Genomic DNA, 25,234 nt, shown 5'->3' on the forward strand with positions numbered 1-25,234 from the left:
TCTCATTATTCCATACCCAGCATAATGCCTGAGACAAAGTAGTAACCAGGTCTTTGTGAAATGAGTGGATGGATGGATGGGTTGATGAGTGGATGGAAGAATATATGACTGTAGTACTCATTCTGGCATCACTTACCAGAAGATGGGTCAGGAGTCTCTGAGGGGAAATGTATTCGATAGCTAAGTTAGAGAGAGGATAAAAGAAGAGGACAGTGTCAGTGCACACTTCAGGATGCTCAACCCCCAGCCTCCACGGGCAGATCCCCATCAGTACTTTAGACGAGGAGAAAGAGCAAAGAGGAGAGGGAACATCAGTGTCAATGCCACGGGAGCTGTGACATTTTGATTCAGACTAAAACACAAACCATTATATCTTCAGCCTTTAGAAACACACACACACCAATGGTATGCTGAACAGACATCCTAACTCTAACCCTAAGTCCCACTGGGGTTAGAGTCAGGGATGGGGTGAGCACGGAGTGAGGCTCAGAGTTAGGGCAAAGGAAGAACTAAGGGTCAGGAGTGTGTGTATTCATTACTTTGTAATTAACAATGTTTGTACATCTTGAATCAAGTGTTTTATAATGAGGAGTGAAGGCAAGAAGGAACTGTGACTTTGAGAGGCATCCCCTTTTCATTCATGAAGCCAAATGGCCTTAAGTAGTTGCCTTACTCTTCCCATCATGGCCCAACCTTGGGACCTACAACCCCGCCTCCAGCATCCTCTGCATCCTCTTCCCCACACCCATCACCCCTGCAGTGTCTCAGCCAGCCCCCCACTACAACAGTCCATGCCCAAAAACAGACTTAATTTCACAGTGAGCACCTCTCCACAGGCTGCCCCACCCTTGTACTTACGATCCTGGTAAAAGCTGCTGAGGTAAGGAACCTGGCCCAGGGAACGGGCCTTCAGAGCCATTTGTGTGGCTGCCTTACACAGAGGCACAAAGGCCAAGGTGTTGTTGGGCTCACACACCAACGTGACCAGTTTGGGCAAAGATACCTGGCAGGAGATGTGCAAGAATTTCAATGCCAAGCCCCAAGTCAGCCCGTCATCAGTCTCCAACCCCAAGACCTTGTCTCCCTTCCAGACCGAGTATTTGAGGCCTGTATACAGATCCCCCTTAACCCATTCATATCCATCCTCTCCCTCCTCTTTCTCTCTCTTCCTCCCACCCCCACCCCCACCCCCAACCCCTCACTGCATGTTGGAAAAGTATAACCAAGGTCCTGATTAAACTTATAGCAGGCATAAGTTGACTTGACAGATGAGGACTTCTTGAAATTTGGAATGTGTGACTTGTAATCACCTTCATTGAGGAACCTTCCAGAGTCAGAGACATGCTGAAGGTCAGGAGGCAGAGCTCACTGGGAGGGAGAGTGAAACTTAAGTCCTTTTCCTCCCACAACACAGCCCGCTCCTCAGCTCTGATGCAAATCAGTTCATATGAGCCTCCCAGAATCCCTGGAGGTTGCTGAGAACAGTCAGGAAATATAACCACCCCCTTTTTAAAAAAAGAAGACACTGCAGCTGGGAGAACAAATTATTCAAGATTTTACAGCTAGAAAACTGGCTGATCAGGACTCAGACTCTGGCTTCCAGATCCACACCCAGTGATCCTCCTTTGCTGCCCTGAGCACTTCTCAGTGGAACCCCAGGCACTTGTATGGAATGAAATGGAGGTGGGTTGAGGTGACAGAGACACCACAAGGCATTTGATGGAAGGGGAAGGTGGGAGGCAGTCGGGGGTGGGGCCAGGGTCAGGGTAGTGATCTGGGGACCCAGGGGAGGAGGAAATGGAGAGGCCTGTTTGGCCCTAGCTGTTTATACCATCTGTAGGATTCTGGAACACATTATTCGGATGTCCTCTTCATTCTAGGATAAGAAAAGGAAAGATTTAAATCTAAAACCAATGCTAGCTAAGTCTCTGGGTTCACGGCCTTCCCGGGCTCACTGCTTAGGGTTTTACAGGCCAAAAACCCTTCACATGTGCCAGGCATACCCTCCCGTTTCCCTCCTGCCCCCAACCCTGCCTTCCTCTTGTTCCATCCCCTGAGGTGTGCTCCCATCCTGGGTCCCCTCCCAGCCCAGCCCCTTGCTCACTGATGAGTCAGACTCCACAAGCTTGATGATATAGCTGATTAGAGCGTTCCCCTGGGGCAAGGCCAAGTAGTTATGCTGACCCAGTATCTCAATGAAGTGCACGAGGACCTTCGGCACCTGTGGAGTCACAGACCATCACATGACAAGACAGAAAGGAATGTCAGGGACTGCCCAGTGTGACCCTCCATAATCCAGGTGAGGACACAGAGGACCAAGGCAGGTGAGGGGATCAGATCTCCTGACACCAAACCCAGTGAGACTCTACAGTGGGCTCTCAATAATGACAGACCACAAGCCACTAACCCTGACCACTTCTGTACTTTGCCCTGAAGTTCTAACCGCTTCAGCTCCCACCACCTCCCTGGAGAACTCTAGTACTTACCTTGCCCTCACCTTATTTCCCCAGAGATATGAAAATTAGCAGGAGTGTGGGATTGGGGGAGAATCTGAGTCCAGGAAAGTCCCATGGTCTGGCCTTCCTAGGGAAAGCCAGGAACAAATCCCACAAGTCCTGAGGGCCCATCCCTCAAGATTCCAAGTTTTCTATTAACCTTCTGAGGATGTATTTTTAGGGATGATGCTATTGTCGCGCATTTGGTACCCCAAACCACTGCTCCCCTCTTCTCCTGTTCCCCTATTCTGTGTGATCCAGAACTGAAGCAGTTTCTGCTGTCTCCAGCCCTGTCTGAAGAGCTTTTTAAAAAATATGGTTTCTCACAAAATATTGAGTCAGCAATTTGAAAGATAAGGTAGCAGAAAACACCTAATTAGAACAGCAAAAAAAAAAAAAAAAAAAAAAAGGACCCAAAAAAATGAGGATAGTTTGGGGGCATCTGGGACAATATCATGCATACAAATATTCGTATCATCAGGTGCCAGAAGGATAAGAGAAATAGGAAGGAATTGAAAACTTATTTGAAAAAAATAATGATAGAAATCTTCCCTCACCTGGTAAAGGAAATAGACATACAAGTTTAGGAAGTGCAGAGAGTCCCAAACACGATGAACCCAAAGAGGTCCAAACTAAAACACATCATAATTAAATGCAGAATGTTCAAGACAAAGAGAGAATCTTAAAAGCAGCAAGAGAAAAACAGTTAGTTACCTACAAGGGAGCTCCCAGGTGATTTCTCAACAGGAACTTCGCTGGCCAGATATATTCAAAGTGATGAAAAGCAAAGACCTACAACCAAAATCACTCTAACCAGCAAGGCTGTCCTTTAGAACCCAAGGAGAGATAAGGCTTCCAAGGCAAGAAAAGCAAAAGGAGTTCATCAACACCAAACTAATATTACAAGAAATGTTAAAGGGATTTCTTTAAGGAGAAGAAGAAAGGAATATCAAAAATATGAATAATTAAATGGCAATAAGTACATATCTATCAACAATTACTTTAAATGCAAATGAATAAAGTGCTCCAATCAAAAGACATAGGATGATTGAATGGATAAGAACACAAGATGCTTCCATTTGCAAGAGAGTCACTTCAGGTCAAAAGACACATTCAGGAACTGAAAATAAAGCGATGGCCAAAGGTATTTCATGAAAATGGTAACAAAACAAAAATAGCTGGAGTACCAATACTTACATCAGACTAAATAGACTTTAAAACAAAGACTATACGGAGAGCCAAAGGAGGACCCAGCAATTTCACTTTTCGATATTTATCTCAAGAAACCCAAAACGCTAAATTGAAAAGACCTATACATCCATATGTTTCTTGCAGCATTATTTATAATAGCCAAGATCTGGAAACAACCTAAGTGTCCATCAATAGAGGAATGAGTAAAGAAGAAGTGGTACATATATACAATGGAATATGACTCAACCCTTAAAAAGAATGAAATCTGGCCATTGGCAGCATGGATAGAGCTAGAGGGTGTTGTACTGAGTGAAATAAGTCAAACAGAGAAAGACAAATGCAATATGATTTCACTTAGTTGTGGAATATAAAAAACAAAATAAATGAACAAGCAGAACTGAGATGGACTCATAGACACAGAAAACATTTTATAGTTGGCAAATGGGAGGGGAGTGGGTGGATGGATGAAAAGGTGAAGGAATTAAGAAGTACAAATTGGTAATTATACAATAGTCATGGGATGTAAAGTACAGCATAGGGAACATAGTCAATAATTTTGTAATAACTATGCAGAGTGTATACTAGATTTATTGGGGTGATCACTTCATAAGTTATATAAATAAATGTCTAATCCCTAGGATGTACACGTGAAACTAATATAATATTGTATATCAATTGTAATTGAATCAAAATTTTAAAGAATTTACATATATATGTATATAGATATACATATATATATATATAAAGAAAAGATAAGCATATATTGATAATATATATATCTTCTCAGACCACATGCAAGATGTGATGTTTCAGGACTTCTCTCCCTAACCAAACTGTGGATTCTCTCGGGGAAAAATTAATATCTTTCAGAGCTCCATGTCCCTACTGGACTCACCACAGTATTGCCCACAGAAAAGGCTCAGAAAATAGGAAGCAACCACCTGTTCACTTCTCAAACCTTTCTCAGATTTGACAAGCCCAAATGTAACCCATGGGCAGAAGTCTGAGGCCAGAACGAGATTGGCAAGGGGGCCTTACCTCACTCTTCATTCCCCCAAACCTTCCCCTCTCCATCTTACCGCACCTCAAGTTCTCAAAACAGCAACTGCCCTCCCAGCCCCAACATTCTGCCATTCTGCTCACTGGTTTGAGGTCCTCCTGAATCACCAGAATGGTTGAATTCAGTACCATGCGCTGCAGCTCCTTGGTCTGAGGCACTAGAGGAAAGACAGACATGCGGAGCGGTCAGTCTCCTCTCTCCCCCTTCGTTGCTTTGGGAGGCATGAGAAGACAGACAGCCAGGAGAAATTTTAGATACAGTCCTGCTCTTCAAGGCCAGATCAAACCCAAGATGCTATCTCCACCACCCCTCTGCTTCAAACCAGACTAAAAGTGACCTAAAACAGTATTTCAGCAAGCTAGCACTTGCCCCTCAGAGCTTGCCAGGCTCCCACAGCTGACCACACAAGTCTACCTCATTGGCGGAGCTGTTCTGCTCACCCTCTGCCTATCTCAACCTTTAGAACTGCCAGCACTGCTCTTCTGTGTGAATTCCTTCTGCTGACTCAGTCTCCTTTCTACTCTCAGCACAGCTCCTACACAGAGTCTATCCCATCTCCTGACTGACGCCTTCTCCATTCCTGTTGCCCATTGCCATCACATTTAAGTAACTTATCACCTATTATCCTGTATCCTTTTGCTGTGTGAACAGTCTCATCTTCCCTACTTGACTGAGCTCCTCAGAACAAAGACCATATCTTATTTAAGTGTGTATTTTTTGTGCTTCGTACTGTTAGTCACACAGCAATGTTTTGATGGACACTTGATTGAAGTTAAAACCTACAATCCAAGATATGTTTCGTCCTTTAATTCTCACTAAAAATGGCTAAAGGTAGGAATTAATGTTACCTACATTTTTAGTTTTTATAATCCTCACCCAAAGGATATGTTGTTTTTTATTTTATTGAAAGAGGGGAGAGAGAGAGAGAGAGAGAGAGAGAGAGAGAGAGAGAGAGAGAGAGAGAGATATATCAATGTGAGAGAGAAACATTGATCAATCATCTCCCATATGCCTCTGATCGGGAAACACACCAGCGACATAGGTATGTGCCCTGACGGGGAATTGAACCGACAGTCTTGTGGTGTATAGAATGGCACTCCACCAAACTGAGCCACCCTGTCAAGGCAACTCCATTTTTCAAATGAGGAAATAAAGGTTCAGACTAAAAGTAATCTGCCCCAGTTTGCACAGCTAATAAGAGTCAAAACCAGGATTTGAACCCATTGAGTTTATGTTGAGTTTAAAGCTGTGCTTTTAACTACTAAATGAGACTGTCTTCCAGAGCAAGGAGATTTCCTGAGAAGATGCCTAGGACCAGGCTTGTTTCCTACTCACATTCCTGGAACACATCTGTGAACACTTGAAGGGCTGATTCCATCTTGGCTGGATCACTGGATTCCATGGCGGTTAGTAATAGGGATACCATCTGATCTTGGTATAACTTGGCTATTAGAGGGCATGAATAAAGGGAGTCAGGGGTATGTTTAAGTGGGAGGTGGTGTGTAGAAGTAAATCATGCTCACAGCAAACCACTGATGCCATGGGCTGGATAAATTAGGGTCTATTAGGTTGGAGAAAAGAAGCAGGAAGAAAGAGAGCCAGTGTTTGTCCAGCATTTACCATGTGCCACGCGTGGGGGCAGATGCTTTTCCTAACCTAGGCCTGTCCTTCCCCTGCCCCACCATGTGCTCACCAATTAGATCAGAACCTCTTTCGTGACCATCAGGGCTCTAATCACAGTATCACCTTTCTGAGCTCAGGATCACCAAAGGAGACCGGGAAGCCAATCCCAGGGGAAGGGAGTGGTAACAAAAGGGATAGGGAAGGGAGAATGTCTGTGCCCGTGGAGAGTCATTGAATTTCAGACAAGCTTTACATGGATTACTTTGCATCTTGTCTTAAGGAAAGAAGGCGGTCTTGGGAACATAGCCTCCCATGGAGTACAAATTCCTCGGGCCCATACCTGGGGTTAGGAAAATGTGTGGACTTACCCATGATGAAGAAAGCCCTCAGAGCGAGGCTGTGGTTCTCCACAGAGTGAGGGTCTGCTGGGTTCACTCCTTCACAAAGCTGTGGGGAGACCAAGGGCATCAGACCTGGGAGCACTGAAAAATCTGGGGCTCTGGGCATGGATGGAGAAACTGAGGTATGCAGCCAGAAAAAGTGCGGCACTTGCCCATAAGGAAGACGTGAAAATAGGACCCAGGAATACACCTACACAGCCCCAAAGAAAAGAAGACAGTGGCCAGCAAATATATGGACAGTAACACCTTTAAGCAAAATGTTCAATTGTCCTCTTCCTCCTCTAGGCTACAACACAGAGGGCCTGCCATTTCCCACAGGCATAATGGGTCGGTTTGGACTCTCTGCCCTTAGCCAGTTTAGAGGGAGCAACAATGGCCTCCACCCCCAGAAACATACAGAAATGTATCCAACTTACCTCATAGAGAATATCCACTCTGTGACCACAATCCAGGCAGGGAAGCCTGAGGTGTGTGCAGTTACGGTCACCATGACAAAAGCCCAGAGCCGTGTGGAGGTAGTGACCTGCTCTGGGGTAACCATCACCTTCAAACAAGAGGGGAAGACCAAGCCCAGGATACCTGCAGCCTCCAGCACTCACCTGCTGGAACAGCATGCCAGTAATGTTTTCCAGCTGGGATTCCAAGTTTATACCTCCGCAGCCGCTGAGCGCCAGAGCATTTACCAGTTGGCAGATACACTGTGTGTGTAAGGACAGAGTCAGCCACTCAGCCAGCCCTTGCCACAGCCTCAAAGGAAAGCCTCTGTCCTCAGATCTCCTCTTACAGGTGGCCTAATATCATAGTTCACACTGCCCTCTTGGACCTTTTCAAGAAGGCCCAGGGGCTAGTTTTTCCATAGCCAAATACAGCCATGACCTGTTCTTCCTCCTCACCCAAGAAGCTACACTTACTTTCAAATAACCTCATTATTTCACGGTAACTGTTAGAGCAACTCAACATGACAGGTGTTGGCTGACTTCAAAGAAATAGGACAAAGAAATCATGGCCAAAGAAATAACTGGTTCTATTGTTCTGACTTTCAAAATTCAGAAAACTACGTTTTAAAGCCTAAATATCTACCCTTTACCTAGTGAATTGTATTGTTTTATGTTTTACTAGAGGCCAGGTGCACAAAAATTTGTGCTCTTGGTGGGGGGGGGGGGGTCCCTCAGACCGGCCTGTGCCCTCTCGCAGTCTGGGACCCCTCGGGGGATGACCACCTGCTGGCTTAGGCCCACTCCCTGGGGGAATGGGGCCTAAGCTGGCAATCAGACATTCCTCTGGCAGCCCGGCTGCCCTAGGGGGATGTCCACTTGCCAGCAGGGAGCAGGCCTAAGCTGCAGTTGGACATCCTTAGCGCTGCTGAGGAGGCAGGAGAGGCTCCCACCACCACCGCTGTACTGGCAGCCATCAGCTTGGTTTGTGGCTGAGCAGAGCACCCCCATGTGGGAACTAACTGACCACCAGAGGGCAGCTCCTGCATTGAGCGTCTGCCCCCTGGTGGTCAGTGTGTGTCATAGTGACCAGTCATTCCCAGTCTTTCTGCTGTTAGGGTCAGTTTGCATATTACCCTTTTACTATATAGGATAGAGGCCTGGTGCACGGGTGGGGGCCGGCTGGTTTGCCCTGAAGGGTGTCCCAGAACAGGGTGGGGGGTCCCGCTTGGGTGCCTGGCCAACCTAGGTGAGGGGCTGATGTCTGTTTGCAGCTGGTCATACCCTATTCAGGGTGTGGGTTCCCACTGGGGTGCCTGGCCAGTCTGGGTGAGGGGATGATGCCGTTTTCAGGCTGGCCGGCGACTGAAGCTCCCAACCTCTCCTTTTTTTTTTTTCTTTTTTTTATTCTGGGATTTATTTACCTTCTATAATTGAAACTTTGTTGCCGTCCTGCTCGCTCTAGCCCTGAGGCCGCAGCCGGCTGAAAGCAGTTATCTGGGGTTTGTTTAGCTTCTATAATTGAAACTTTGTTGCTTTTGGAGCTGTTGCTTTCAGAGCTCAGAGCCAGGCCTCGGCAGGCGGGGAACCTTGGCTTCCTCCGTCACTGGAGCAAGGAAGCATCCTGCTCGCTTCAGCTGCGTGGCTGCAGGCCGCCATCTTTATTGGCAGTTAATTTGCATATCTCGCTGATTAGCCAATGGAAAGCATAGCGGAGGTACAGTTAATTACCCCTTTTCTCTTTTATTAGATAGGATTCTTCTCACTTGTATGAGAAGCTGCAAATAGCCTTAGTTTTCACATGTGTAAACTGTACATTTTATTTTATTTTTTATTTTTTTAAATCTTTATTGTTCAGATTTTTACAGTTGTTCCTCTTTTCCCCCCATAGCTCCCCTCCACCTGGTTCCCACCCCACCCTTTGCCCTTAACACCCCCTCATCCTCATCCATAGATATGCGATTTTTGTCCAGTCTCTTTCTGCACCCCCACACCCCTTTCCACCCAAGAATTGTCAGTCCACTCCCTTTCTATGCCCCTGATTCTATTATACTCACCAGTTTATTCTGTTAATTATATTTTTCATTCACATGATTTTTAGATTCACTTGTTGATAGATGTGTATTTGTTGTTCATAATTTTTATCTTTACCTTTTTCTTCTTCCTCTTCTTAAAGAATACCTTTCAGCATTTCATACAATACTGGTTTGGTGGTGATGAACTCCTTTAGCTTTTTCTTATCCGTAAAGATCTTTATGTGACCTTCAATTCTACATGATAGCTTTGCTGGGCAAAGTAATCTTGGTTGTAGGTTCTTGCTATTCATCACTTTGAATATTTCTTGCCACTCCCTTCTGGCCTGTATAGTTTCTGTTGAGAAATCAGCTGACAATCGTATGGGTACTCCCGTGTAGATAACTAGGGTTTTTCTCTTGCTGCTTTTAAGATTCTCTCTTTGTCTTTTGCTCTTGGCATTTTAATTATGATGTGTTTTGGTGTGGTCCTCTTTGGATTCCTTTTGTTTGGGGTTCTCTGCACTTCCTGGACTTGTAAATCCATTTCTTTCACCAGGTAGGGGAAATTTTCTGTCATCATTTTTTCAAATAGGTTTTCACTATCTTGCTCTCTCTTTTCTTCTGGCACCGCCATAATTGGGATGTTGGTATGCTTGAAGTTGTCCCAGAGGCTCCTTACACTATCTTCATTATTTTTGGATTCTTTTTGCTTTTTGCTTTTCCGGTTGGCTGTTTTTTACTTCTTCATACTTCAAATCTTTGACTTGATTTTTGGTATCCTCTAGTCTGCTGTTGGATCTCTATATAATATTCTTTATTTCAGTCAGTGTATGCTTAATTTCTAGTTGGTCCTTTTTCATAACCTTGAAGGTATCACTAGACTTATTGACTGTCTTACTAAATTTATCGATGCTCTCACTAGAATTATTGAGGGTCTTACTAAATTTATCAGTGGTTTCTAGAAAATTCTTGAAAAACCTGAAAACCGTGGTTTTGAACTCTATATCTAATAGTTTTCTTTCCTCCATTTCTGTCATTTGTGACCTGTTTCTTTGTCTCCACATTTTTTATGCTTCCCTGTGTTGATAGAGTGGCTTTCTGTGCTGGGTGCCCTATAGGGCCCCGTGCCTCAGCCTCCCCAATTACCTGAGGTGGACACTCTTGGTGTACCCCTTTGTGGGCTGTGTGCACAGTCTTGTTGTAGTTAAGCCTTGATTGTAGTTGGTATCACTGGGAGTAATTGACCTCCAGGCCAATTGGCTGTGAGATTCAGCTGTGTCTACGATGGGAGAACTTCTATGCTGGAGACATCCTTGTGGGGCAAGACTTGTTTCAGTGGGGCTTTGGTGCTCACTGAGTCTGCCCCCCGAGTGTGTCCCTTATGGATCTGAGGAGTTGTAATCTGGATGGTCCCACTCTGACCACTGGGTACACTGGCACTTGGATCTCTAAGGAGGTGCTAATTTAGCCTCTGCCTGAGGCTACCCAGCAGGAGCTATGGAGAGATCTGCAGATTCCTCTGCTTTGTTTGGGATTTGGAGGTGCCCAGATGAGGCCCAGCTGTGAAGCAATGCAGTCTGCTGTGGAGCCTTGGGCCTTCTTTTGGATGATCTGGATCTCTCTGACCCAGCTGCAGTTTGTTAGGTAATTTTAGATTGCAAAGGGCTATGGCATTCATATGCAAAAGCCTCTGCACACAGCTTGGATGGAGCATGGGTCCAGGGAATCAACAGGACGGAGCAAATAACTATGGCTGATCCTCAGCACTGCCCTAAGAGGTCCCAGGTCTCAGTGGCAGGGGTAATCGCTGCAAGCACCTCTGAGAGAAAGCCGCCCTTGAGTTCTCCCCCTGCCAGACAGTCCAGTTTCTCCCCGTATGAGTCTGGGTACCCAGAGACTCTCCCGGAACTGGAGTCAGGGCCGTTGGGAGCTTGAGTCTCCGCACAACTGAAAAAAACAACTGAGTCCTCAGTTGCCAGCCCTTTCAGCGCGCGCCTCCGTACCTCTGCACTTTACTTCTGCACCTCCTCTGAGTCTCAGTGTGCTTTTCTCTCTCCTTCTAGTTGTAGAATTTCCACTCAGCCAGCCTTCCTGTGGTTCTGGATGATGTCCGTTTTGTCTTTTAGTTGTATTTTTTCATTATTATTACATCTTTATTGTTCAGATTATTACATTTGTTCCTCTTTTTTCCCCCATAACTCCCCTCCGCCCTCACTCCTCATCCACTGTCCTCATTCATAGGTGCGCGATTTTTGTCCAGTCTCTTCCCGCATCCGCCACACCCCTTTCCCCCCAAGAATAGTCAGTCCATTCCCTTTCTATGCCCCTGATTCTATTATAATCACCAGTTCATTCTGTTCATCAGATTATTTATTTATTCACTTGATTTTTAGATTCACTAGATGTGTATTTGTTGTTCATAATTTGTATCTTTACCTTTTTCTTCTTCTTCCTCTTCTTAAAGGATACCTTTCAGCATTTCATATAATACTGGTTTAGTGGTGATGAACTCCTTTAGCGTTTTCTTATCTGTGAAGCTCTTTATCTGACCTTCAATTCTGAATGATAGCTTTGCTGGATAAAGTACTCTTGGTTGTAGGTTCTTGGTATTCATCACTTTGAATATTTCTTGCCACTCCCTTATGGCCTGCAAAGTTTCTATTGAGAAATCAGCTGACAATCGTATGGGTACTCCCTTGTAGGTAACTGACTTTCTTTCTCTTGCTGCTCTTAAGATTCTCTCTTTGTCTTTTGCCCTTGGCATTTTAATTATGATGTGTCTTGGTGTGGTCCTCTTTGGATTCCTCTTGTTTGGGGTTCTCTGCGCTTCCTGGACCTGTAAGTCTATTTCTTTCACCAGGTAGGGGAAGTTTTCTGTCATTATTTCTTCAAATAGGTTTTCAATATCTTCCTCTCTCTCTTGTTCTGGCACCCCTATAATTCGAATGTTGGTACGCTTGAAGTTGTCCAAAGGCTCCTTACACTATCTTCGTATTTTTGGATTCTTTTTTCATTTTGCCTTTCCAGTTGGGTGTTTTTTGCTTCTTCGTATTTCAAATCTTTAACTTGATTCTTGCGATCCTCTGGTCTGCTGTTGGGAGTCTGTATAATATTATTTATTTCAGTCAGTGTATGCTTAATTTCTAGTTGGTCCTTTATCACAACATCGAGGGTCTCACTAGATTTCTTGAGGATCTCACTACATTTATCGGCAGTCTCACCAGTCTTTTCGAGGGTCTTACTACATTTATCGGCGGCTTCTAGACAGTTCTTGAAACACCTTAAAAGTGTGGTTTTGAACGCTATATCCAGCAGTTTGCTTTCCTCCATTTCTGTCATTTGTATCCTGTTTCTTTGACTCCGCATTTTTTATGCTTCCTTGTGTTGATAAAGTGGTTTTCTGTGCTAAGTGTCCTCTAGGGCCCAGTGGTTGAGCCTCCCCAATTACCTGAGGAGGACACTCTTGTTGCTCCCCCTTGTGGTCTTTGTGCATAGTCTTGTTGTAGTTAAGCCTTGATTGTTTTAAGTAACACTGGGAGGGGTTGACCTCCAGGCCAATTGGCTGTGAGAATCAGCTGTGTTTGCAGTGGGAGAACTTCTGTCCTGGAGCTCTAGGGAGGTGCTAATCTAGCCTCTGCCTGAGGCTATCCAGCAAACGCCTCCATGCAAGGCTTGGGCGGGGCGGGTCCCAGGGGATCAACAGGGCTGGCGGAGCGAGCAGTTATGGCTGCTCTCAGTCCTGCCTTCAGAGGCCCCACTTCTCACTGTCCCAGTAATCGCTGTAAGTACCTCCGAGAGAAAGCTGCCCTCGAGTTCCGACCAATGCCAGACAGTCCCGCTTCTCCCATATGATCTAGGTCCCCAGAGACTTGCCCCGAACTAGAGCTCAGAGCCTGAGATGCCCTCCTGATTGAAAAAGACAACCACGCCCTCAGCCGCCAGCCCGCTCCATGTGCACCTCTGTACCTTAGTAGTTTACTTCTGCACCGAAGCTCCTCTCAGTCTTAGTATGCTTTTCTCTTTCCTTCTAGTTGTAGAATTTCCACTCAGCCAGTCTTCCTGTGGTTCTGGGTGATGTCCATTCCGTCTTTTAGCTGTATTTTTGAAGTGGTTGTGTGAGGCATAAATCTCTGGTGTTTACATATGCCGCCATGTTGGTTTCTCCCTAGTTGTATTTTTGAAGTGGTTGTGCAAGGTAGCAATTTCAGGTGTTCACCTATGCTGCTATCTTGGTTTCCCTTCAGTCCATTTCATTTTTTATTTTATCTAATTATTTATTTATTTTTTTAAGAACAGCTTTATTGATGTCTAATCCAATATAATGAAAGGGTAATATGCAAATCGACCGAACGGCAGAAAAACCAGTCACTATGACGTGCACTGACCACCAGGGGGCAGCCACTCAATGCAGGCCCTGCTCCCTGGAGGTCAGTGTGCTTCCACAGAGGAAGTGCTGCTCAGCCAGAGGCAGGGCTCATGGCTGCCTAGCGCAGCTGCAGTGGCAGGAGCCTCTCTTGCCTCCATGGCATGGGACATCCCCCAAGGGCTCCTAGACTGGGAGAGGGCGAAGGAGGTATGAGGGACCCCCCCCACCACCACCACTGAGTGCATGAATCTCATGCACTGGGCCTATAGTTGATATATAATACACTGCACATATTTAAAATATACTATTTAATAAATGTAAACACCCTTGAAACCATCTCCACAATTAAGATAATAAGCATATTCATCACCACCAAATTTTCCTCTGGTCACTTTGTAACCCCTCTTGCCCTACCCTCCCAACACCGTTCCTTTCCCCAGGTAACCACTGATCTGCTCTCTAAATTATAAATCTCTCACTTACTTTTTAAAAAACTGCCAAACTGTTTTCCTAAATGGTTGTGCCAATTTACATTCTATCAGATGTATAGTGGCATCTCATTGTAATGTTTAATTACCTAAATGATGTTTGGCAACTTTTCCTGTGCTAATTTGCTATCCCCATATCTATTCAATTTATTTTTGCCAATTTTTAAATATTTTAAAATTTATTTTAGAGCAGATGGCGTGTGGGAGGGGGAAAGGGAAAGAGAGGGAGGGAGGGAGGGTTGGAGGGAGGAAGAGAGAGAGAGAAACATCAATGAGAGAGAAATATCAATCAGTTGCCTTCCACATGTGCGCTGACCGAACCTAGGATCAAACCAAAACCTGGATATGTACCCTGAATGGAAATCAAACCCACAACCTTTTGGTGTACAGGACAGCGCTCCAACCAACTGAGCCACACTGGCCTGGGCAGTTTTTTAATTTTATAAATTGCATTTTGAGAATTCTTTATATTTTCTGGATACATATATATATGATTTGCAAATATTTTCTTCCAGTCTGAGACTTGTCTTTTCATTCTCTTAACAACTTTCAAAGAACAGAAATTACTCACTTTTGGAGGGTGGAGAGAGTGAAGGGGGTGGAAGAATTGAGCAAAATATTTTAAAAAGAGAAAAAAACTCATGGACAGGGACAGCAGTGTGGGGATTGCTGAGGGATGGGGGACAGGGAGGTTGAGGAGGGTATAGAGATGATAAATGGTGATGGATGGAGACTTGACTTGGGATGGCGAACACACAATACAGTGTACAGATGATGTGTTGTAGAATTGCACACCTGAAACCTGTATAATTTTGTTAACCAATGTCATCCCCATACATTCAATAAAAATGGGAAAAAATTAAAATAAAATTTAAAAATAAAGTATTCACTTTGATGAAGTCCAATTTATTAATCCAGGTTTTAAAAATCATGTTTTATTTTTCACCCTGGCCAATGTGGCATTGTCCCAGGCACTGAAAGGTTGCAGGTTTGATTCCCGGTCAGGCACATACCCAGGTTTCGGTCTTGTTCCCTGATGGGGGGTTGCAGGAGGCAGCCCATCGAAGGATCAATGCTTTGCTTCCATTGATGTTTCTCTTTCTCCCTCTCCCTTCCTATTTATTTTTAAAATAATTATTTTAAATCTTTTTAAAATAAATAAATAAAATCATGTTTTATTTTTCATGTACAGTTCACAACCCAGTGACCAGACATTAAATAACTTACAAAGTGGTCACCTCGATAAATCTGTAGCCATCTGACACCCTTCAGAGTTGTCACAGTATTACTGACTATGTTCCCTATACTGTACTTTACATCCCATGTCTATTCTGTAACTGCCAATTTGTACTTCATCTCTTCATATTTTTCACCCATCCCTCACCTGTCTCCTATCTAGCAATCATCAAAATGTTCTCTGTTATCTATGAGTCTGTTTCAATTCTGGTTGTTTATTTTCTTAGATTCCACAAATAAGTGAAATCATATGGTATTTGTCTTTCTCTGACTGACTTATTTCACTCAGCAGAATACCCTCTAGGCCAGTGATGGCGAACCTTTTCAGCTCGGCATGTCAGCATTTTGAAAAGCCCTAATTTAACTCTGGTATGTATTTCTGTACCATATAGAAACATGATGTACATTTTGTACCGCGTCACATATAGAAATTTTTTGATTTTTGCAACAATAGTGAAACAAAGATTTATATTTTTGATATTTATTTTATATATTTAAATGCCATTTAACAAAGAAAAATCAACCAAAAAAATGAGTTCGCGGGTCATCTCTGACACACGTGTCATAGGTTCACCATCACTGCTCTAGACCCATCCATGTTGTCGCAGATGTTAAGACTTCATTCTTTTTTATCGTTGACAGTGTTTTCCTACAGGCCGGGCTGGCTTCCCCCTGCCACCTGTAGGCATCCCAGGCATGAGCTGGCTTCCTTTTGGCCCTGGCTTTGTCCAGAAGGATGTCCAGTCTAATTAGCATATTACCCTTTTATTATAGATCTTCTCAATTCCATTTTCTCCATTGAGAAATCTATTACTGTTATCGTTATTCCTCCATATGAAATATCGTTTTGTCTACTTAAGATTTTCTCTTTTTCAAAACCTATCCTTCTCAAATTCTTCCAAAAAATTGAAGAAGAGGCAATACTTCCTAACACATTCTATGACGCTAATATAACCCTGATAACAAAACCTGGCAAAAACAACACCAAGAAAGAACATTACAGACCAATATCTCTGGTGAACACAGAGATATTGTGTTCAATATCTCTGATGAAAAGTCCTAAACAAAATACTAGCAAATCAAATACTACAGTATATCCAAAAATAATAATACATCACGGTCAAGTGGGGTTCATTCCAGAGTCACAAGGATGGTTCAACATACACAAATCAATCAATGTAATACACCACATCATCAAAAGAATAGATAAAAATCCTATGATCTTATCAGTAGATGCAGAAAAAGCATTGGATAAGATACAACATCCATGTAGGATTAAAACACTCAATAAAATAGGAATAGAAGCAAAGTACCTCAACATAATAAAGGCCATCTATGATAAATCCTCATCTAATATCATACTCAATGGTGAAAAACTGAAACTTTTCCTCTAAGAACAGGACAAAGCAAAGATGTCCACTCTCACCACTCTTATTCAACATAGTGCTAGAAATCCTAACCAGAGCAAAAGGCAAGAGAAAGAAATAAAAGACATCCAAATAGGGAAGGAAGAAATAAAACTATCACTTTTTGTAGATGACATTTTTCTGTATATAGAAAACACTAAAAACTCCACCAAAAAAACAAAACTATCAGAAACAATAAACAAATACTGTAAAGTTGCAGGATACAAAAATCCATGTGCAAAAATCCATTGCTTCACAGGCAATGATATGGGGATGGCCAAGGGCACCAGCCAATCAGGCAGCCACTACCCATGTGTGGCCACTGAGCACTGAAAACAGCCAGTTTGAGTTGAGACATGCCATAAGTGCAAAATACACAACAGGTTCTGAGGACTTAATAACACTTTAAAAAAAGAATGTAGAATATCTCATTAATAAACTGCTTGGAGGGTGTGGCGCGATTGGTGGAGCCTCCCCCCACGCACCAAGAAAAAAAAAAAAAATCCATTGCCTTCCTGAATACTAACAACAAAACTTCAGAAAAAGAAATAAAAAAATAATTCCTTTTGCAATTGCAATCAAAAGAATAAAGTACCTAGGAAGATACTTAACAAAGAATGTGGAAGACCTAGCTACTGAAAATTATAAAGAAATATTAAAAGAGATTGAAAAAGACACAACAAAAGGGAAAAATATTTCATGTTCATTGATGGGAAAAATCAAAATAGTTAAAAAATGGTCATATTACCCAAACCAATATACAGATTCCAATGTCATTTTTTAAAGAAATAGAATGAGAAATCATCAGATTTGTATGGAACCATAAAAGACCCCAAACAGCCAAGGCAATACTGAGAAAAAAGAATGAAGTTGGAGGTATCACGCTACCTGACTTCAAATTATACTACAGAGCTATGATCATCAGAAATGCATGGTATGGACACAGAAACAGACACACAGATCAATGGAACAGAATAGAGAGCCAGGCTATAAAACCACATGTATATGGACAGATAATTTTCGACAAAGGAGCTAGAAACACACAATAAAGAGAGTCTCTTCAATAAATGGTGCTGGGAAAACTGGAAAGCCACATGTAAATGAATGAAATCTGGTTACAGTTTGGTCCCACGTACAAATATGAATTCAACATGGATCAAAGGGGGTGTGGAGAGAAGATGGAACTAATATATGGTGACATGAGAAGATCTGACTGGGTAGTGAACTCATGGAGCAATATACAGATCTTATAATACAGAAATCCACACCTGAAACCTCTATGTTCATGCTAACTAATGTCACTCCAATAAATTTAATTTTAACACATTTTGTACCGCATAGAAATCTCGAAGACATATGCCAGGGACCGCACGTTTTTGGGCAAACTGCACGTTATTTAAATCATCATAACTACAGATCATAATGCACTTTAGGTGTTGTTTTTTAATAATTTATATTTTTATTTACAAAGACAATAAAACAATTAAAGTTCCTAGTACTTTTTTAACGTATGGTACTGCATAAAACATTTTCCTCTATGAAGAGGGACCAAACAAAATTTACATAAGTATCTAGATTCGCTCCTTTTTCCATGGGCGGCACAAACTCTGCAGGCTCTCGTAGGAAATTTTTTCTTTCCACTCGCTGGAATACATGTAGGTTCATGCTGCTTCATATCACCTGACAACCTTTTGGGTGGATCTTTACGAGGTGCTCTCCTTGCACCCCCAAGGGAAAGGCTGGACAGATTTGTCTCTGGTTCCAGAGAGCCTTCATTATTGTCATCCGTTATCCAGTCTCTCACCACTGATAGCAGAAACCGTTTATACTTCATTTTTGCTTGTGGATTGAGGACATTGTACACTCTAAATGAACTGAAAAGTCCACAGTTTATAAGGTTCAGCACTACTTTTTTTGTCCATTTCATCGTTTTCCTTAGAATGGAACAACACGAAAGAAAGTGTATCAGTTTCGTTGGTTTCCTTCCTTTTTCTGAAAGAAAGCATTTCTAAAAGTGCCAGGAACTTGAAGACGAAGACTATTCGAATGACCAAAATACAATGTAACTGCAATGCTTTATGGGTTTGTGTAATTATATAGTTTTTCGTAGATTGACCTGCACGGTTTCCACCAATGAGATCGCTTCATTTGATGTGGACAAGACAGTGTATTGACATCTAAGGTCCATAACAGATGGCGCGCGAAACACGAGAAAGCTCGTGAGCGGTACGAAAGGTGTTAAAAAATCATTTTTTTCTTTTCCACTGGTTTTGAGAAACTTGATGGTGACATGATTTGGAGTCGCTTTTTTTATTTCTTGTGTTGGGTTCATTGACTGTGTTGGATCTGTAGGTTTATTCTATTCTTCAGATTTGGGAATTGTTCAGCCACTATTTCTTCATATACATTTTCTGTCTCTTTCTTTATATGGGGACTCATATTGCACATAAATTAGGCTGCTTAAAGTTGTTGCATGCCTCACTGCTGCTTTTTTCCCTAATTTACTGTTTTATTGATTTTAGAAAGAAAAGGAGAGGTCAGTTTTGTATTATTTTTCTCGTTATAACAGGCCATATTGTCCTGCTTCTAAGCATGCCTGGTGATTTAAAAAAAAAATTAATGTGACTCTTTGTAAACTTAGCTTATTGGGTATTGGACATTTTAGTTTTCCTATAAATATTCTTGAGTTTTCCCTGGAACACAGTTAAAGTGACTTGAAAATAATTTGATCCTTTGGGTCTTGCTTTTAAAATTAGTTGGACAGGAACAGAAAAACATTCACCCTACCATTAATTTTGGTCCCCAACCCACCCATCTACCTAACGTCCTATGAATTATAAGGTTTTAAGACTGGTTGGTGGGAACAGGTATAATTCTTGGCCCTGTGTGAGTTCTGCCTACTGTTCTTTCAGGTTTGGGGGTTTTCCTCACCTGGAACAATTTCCTCACACACGTGGACTATTTAGTACTCCACCCTGTAAACTCTAGCTATGCTGGTCTCCCTGGTCTCTCAGTGCTATCTTCTCAACTCAGAAAGTCCGTCAACTCTTCCTGGGGTTTCTTTTCCTCTGCCACTGACTGGAAATTCTCTCAAGGAAGTAAATAGGGGCAGTAATAGAGCTTATTCCATGTCTCCACTGTCTCTCAGGGACACTGTTCTTTATTGCCTGCTGTTCAATAGTTTGAGAACCATTATTTCATATATTTTGCGTAGTGTTTTAGTTATTTCAGAGAAGAGAGTAATTCTGGCCTCATTTACTCCATCTTTGCCAGAGCAGAAATCCCTCCATTGGATTTTAAATATTTAACATTTCTTCCCCTTTAGTTTGCCGATGGACCCCCAAATTGGGACAGCCTCCCTAAGTAGAGCTGGCTAGTGCTAGTTAATGTCCAAACAAATTATACTACAGACTGACAAATATCTCGATTCTTAATTACTATCCCCTGGAGTGATAGAGAAGGAGAGAGAAGGAGGAAGTAGCCAAAACATTTCCACTGTCCGCAAAATGTAGGGTACAATCTCTACCTGCACAATCTGCAGACTAGCTGGTAGGTTACAAATTTCATCCTCTAACTGGCTAATTAACTACACAGAGCAACCCTCTGCTCCAGGTTCATAGACCTTACCTTAGGCAACATGCAGACACATGACAGGAGGGTAAGTACTAGTAAATAAGAGACTGGCTGCTCCACTAAAGGAGAAAGCTCAGAGCACATACATGAGGAAGGTCAAATCTTCATACACCAAGGAAAGTGCATGTGAGGTGGTAGTGCAATGGTAGACCACAAATGGTGATCCCTGAAAACTTGATGCTAATGGGGGTTGCACTAAAAAGAAAAATAATCTCCTCTTGGAAATTTACAAGTGCATACTAACATGTTGAGCAACCATGAAAAATGTGCCTCTCAGAAGCCTATTCTGGAGGGCATAATTGACCAACATCTCCAACTTCTTTATTTTAAAATCCGTCACTGTTTAAAACTGAGGCTAGATTCCCAAAGGTTTCTTCCAGCCAATGACTAAGTATGGCAGGTTCACTAAAGCAGGCCTACATTACAAGATGTAGGACATTGGCTTGATGACTCTGTTGGCATTGACTCCCTGTCGGCATTGAACTTTCTTAGAACTACACTCTATGTAAAACTCTCCTTTCTTCTTCCCTTCTCCCCTTTCTTCCCTCCTTCCCCTTCTCCTTATCAATGGACAGAACTACTACTCAGTCTGATGGCTCTCCCAGCCTCCTCTGGCTTCTTCCCTGTTTTCTCCTCACAGGTGTTCCTCCAATAACTCTCTTGCACCTCAAGTCCAGGTTGGTATCTGCTTCTTAGAGGACCAGACTAACCCACATATTGAAGACTTAGAGAAGTCCTACAGGTAAGAAATTTGTTTAATTTCAAACTCAACATTTCTCACCCAGTTTACTAAATAACACGCCTTCTTTTTGTGGAATACTCATTAGAAGTTGGGGGAACTCGGTTTGAGAAATGCCATTGAATTAGAAGGAAAACTGAAACAACAATCAGAAAATTTGTGTTCTGGTTCTTGAAACTCTGTTCATAAAAATACCTAATATGTGTATAATATTTCTATCACAGGCATAATTCTGAAATGGCCCTTAAAATCCCAGGTCCCTGGTGTACACACACCTTCTCCTGGTTTTTCAATCAAGCACTAAGCTGGGTGTTGATGTGAAAGGATTTTGCAGATAAAGGGTGTCCCACATTTCACTCAATATTTGAATTTTATGCCATGTGTGCTGTCAAGTGTTGCCAATGGAAAAGAAGCGTGACAGCTGACAGTTCAGGGTTATTAAAAATGGAGGGCTACATGAAAGAACAACACGTTTTCATTGTTGAGCAATATTTTAAAAATAATGAAGGTTGGCAGCTACAGTTTGCAATTTTTGTGCAAAATATGGTAGGAATAGTGATAGAACTTCATCAACTGTGAAGAGATTAATTAAAAAATTTATACAGACTGGATCAATTAGTGATCTTAAACACTCTGGCCGTCCTTCAACAAGTCGTTCAACACAAAACATCAAAGCAGTTCGTCAGAGTGTAGCTGAGAGTCCAGGGACATCAATTCGGCACTGTGGTCAAGAATTGGACATTTCGAGAGGCCATTTACCCAATATGCTTTTCCATACATAACCCTATACTGTACACTTCATGAATCAACAAAAAGATTACAATTTTTAATTATAAACCTGTGTTTTCTATCAAAATTACTTCTTGCGTGAATTTTGGGACACCCTTTATAAGTAAGGTCCCACAACGGTTGCCTTTAACATAGGGAGGTATTCCAGGTAGGCTTGATCTAATCTCATAGGCCCTTTAAAGCTGGATCTAAAGTTCAGAGACAGGGAAGTCAGAGAGTTTCAAAGCATGAGGTGAATTCAACAAATGGACATGGCTGAGTTACAGTAAAACATTCCTTACAAAAATAAGCTTCAGAATGGATTTGACCTATGGGCCAAGCTTTGCCCACTCCAGCATTAACTACTTAGTAAACATGAAATACATGAATGAGTCAAATTTCCCTCTCACGCACAACCCAATCACCTGGGAAATGTAGAAAGGTGTCACTTTCGTGGACATCAAAATCATTAACCATCGTGTTAACCGGTTTACTTGGTTCTTGAGTTTGGATGGTGGCATAAGGAAGAAAAGGTGGCCCATTATCTGCAGAACCTGCTCTGTCACCTGTGCCTACAGAGATATACAAACTTGCATCAGCAATAGGATGAGGAAGACAAACCCTCAGGGGTTGTGCTTTATTCATCTTTGTATGACCAGGGCCTAGCATCATGCCTGGCAAATGAGACTAATCAATAAATGTAAGTTGCACACTTAACAAATAAGTGAATGGACAGTGCGGTGTTTTTTTACTCTATGTTTTTCTGGAGCATGGTAAGAGGAGACTGAGGAGGAACACCTGCTCTCCCAGAAGACCCTCGTGAGTCAGCCTTCTACCAGCAAGTGGATAAACTTGAGCCCACCTTTGGCTCAAGCCTTACTCCTTCAGCCCATCCACCCAACCCCTGTTATCTCCCACTCCCACCTTGTCCTTGCTCTTCAAAGTCCATCGGTTGAGGAAGACACGGAAGGTGATGTAGGCCTTCATGGACATTTCCCTTTGACTAAAGCCCGTCACCTTATCATCCCAGGAATCCAGGTGTTTATGGGCACTGATGACCAATCCATAGAATACTGTACGGAAGGAAGAAAGTTAGAGCTGCCCATCACCTTTCCCATCCCACCAAGTAAAGCATACACACCTATAAGTACAGTCCTCTCCTCCCCAACGCAAAAAGGGCTTCGGGGGTCCTGTTATGGGAAAGACCCACCTGCCCACCACCTCCCCAACTATCGTTCCTTTCTGACCACACCTAGTTCCAGGATAGGCAGGGGAAATAAAAGAGAAAGGCTGTCAACACCTACAGCCTCCCTATCAAGCTTGCTCCTTGCCCCAAACCAGGCCAAGAAAGGTCAGATGGAGAAGAGCATCTACTCATACGTGGCCAGCTCTAAGCCATCATCTGCCCCTCCCATAGACTTATGGGGTCCAACTTCAGAGAGACCCAGTCTCTTCCTGGCCTTCTTTCCTCCCTCCCTGATTCCAATTAAGCCCTTCCCCAGACCCTCCTGACCCTTACTTACCATGACATATCGCCAACATGTCATTCTCCTCTTGGGCCAACTTCAGAAGAGGCTGGATATATCTCCATATAGAACCAATGTAGGAAACTGTATCTGGGTGGGAGAGTAAAAGAAAAACATCCTTATCCCAAGGAAAGGAGCCTCCCGCCTTAGTGTACAACATCTTATGGTTAGAGACCAGTAGGTTTGGGTTCTGATCCTAGCTCTGCCTCCAAAGAGTCTGGGTAACCCAGAGTAAGATACTTAATTTATGCTAGTTTCCATGTCCTCAGCTGTTAAATAGGACTACAGTTCCTAATGTGCCCACCTCACAGGGCTGTTGGGAAAATTAAGCTCCATAATGGATGCTAGCACAGCATGCAGATGCAAGGTACTGCCACACCCTACACATGCACACTCCCTTCCAAGGACCCTTATGGAGCAAAGAGCTGTGCTGCCTGAGGCTCTCTCACTCTTCTATAGTGAGAACATTTGCCCTGGTTAGATTAAGAGACACATTTCCCGCTTCTGTGCTGTGTCCTCTGAGTTTGCTATGCAGCCCAACCCATAAGCCTTGTCATTTTGAACCTAATGCCCAGAAGGCCAGCTGACTTCCCCCAATATCTCTCTGGCCCAAAATCCAAGTGGCAAAGGAAGGGCAGGATCTGACATTTGCCTGATGACTTGATTGTTTTCCCCAACACTTTTTGATTGAGGGAGGGGAATACAATAGGTAAGAGAACTAATGCTGTCACCAACAGCCACCAGGATGGAGATTGTATGGTGATTCTCTGCCTCATCCTACTACACTATTATCTTCCAAACCTCTAATCAAATGAAAAACCTCAGGTTCCCCTAAGCAAAGCACTCCTCACTTCTCTTTTGCCCCTCCTCACCTCTGTTGAATGGGGGCTTTCTATTCAGCCTTCCCTCCAGTTCTCCTAGTCTTACCTCCAGCCCCACAGTTTCCTGTGCTTTTTAATATGCTCTCCTGTGCCACTCCTAGTCTCCAGGAACTCCCTCCTGAGTTCCCATCGGTCCCACAGGGATGCTAGTTTGCCCCCCTCATCCGTACACACACACCCATGACTAAACTAACTGGAGATATACTAGTACAGTGAAAGGAGTCAGGAGAATAAAGCTATACTCCAAATTCCATACAGCACCCCCAAGGCCTTTTGCCCTGTTCCTTTCTCAGATGAACTCTTCCATTCCGGGGAGCAATACCTTGGGAAAGGATGATCTTCCCCACTGCAACCATGAGGCTCCTTGGGGGCAGACAGTGTGTATTTGGTCTATCCCATAGCTTGACAATGATCACTTCTGGAAAATGTGATCCCAGAGCCATTAGGACCGCAGTAAATGCCTTCTCCAGTTCTCTCTTTGTCTCCTGGAAAAAGAAAGACTCACTGTTCCAAGACTAATCTCCAAGATGAGTCCCTCAGCTTCTGAGAATTGGCTTTGCTCAGTAAGTGGTTCTCCTCTATCTAGAGGGCAGTAACTATCCTATCTCATCCTACAACCCCATTCAACATACACCTTCCCCATGATAGAGGGCAAGAGCTTCCTAGAGTGTGCAAGAGGGCAGGAAATGAAAAACTGCAAAGTCTCTGGGCTTGTGTTGGGGTGGGAATGGAGCTTGGCATTTCCAGAGCACAGAGCTTTCCCTGAAGCAACAAGTGAACCGTCATCACAGAGGTGGGTAGATTATGGAGGTAACTTTGAAAATTTCTTGAAGGGTCAGGTCTTGATCAGTAAACAGGTGAGCCAAAGAAGGCAGGTAAACTGGAAGACACCTTGTATGTAGACAGTTAACTAAGAAAATCAGAAACCAGATTTACCCAGTACCAGGAAAATTAAGTATAAAAGTATCTGGA

The 25,234-nt window shown here is 43.1% G+C and overlaps 1 protein-coding gene across 1 annotated transcript; it reads right to left on the minus strand.

The window, feature by feature from the left end:
* Positions 1 to 6,230: 6,230 nt before the first annotated feature.
* LOC139006313 (maestro heat-like repeat-containing protein family member 1) lies at positions 6,231 to 24,625 on the minus strand. The gene is made up of 7 exons (XM_070408756.1): positions 24,585 to 24,625; positions 23,379 to 23,471; positions 22,780 to 22,928; positions 22,281 to 22,427; positions 7,370 to 7,468; positions 6,738 to 6,816; positions 6,231 to 6,307 (listed from the first exon to the last, which is right to left on the minus strand). Exons 1-7 carry the CDS (start codon positions 24,616 to 24,618, stop codon positions 6,231 to 6,233), a joined length of 678 nt encoding a protein of 225 aa, XP_070264857.1. The 5' UTR covers positions 24,619 to 24,625.
* Positions 24,626 to 25,234: the final 609 nt, after the last annotated feature.

This window comes from Myotis yumanensis, unplaced genomic scaffold (assembly GCF_028538775.1).
Source record: "Myotis yumanensis isolate MYYU_CA2020_CCGP unplaced genomic scaffold, mMyoYum1.0.hap1 SCAF_3, whole genome shotgun sequence".
NCBI classification, from domain to species: Eukaryota; Metazoa; Chordata; class Mammalia; order Chiroptera; family Vespertilionidae; genus Myotis; species Myotis yumanensis.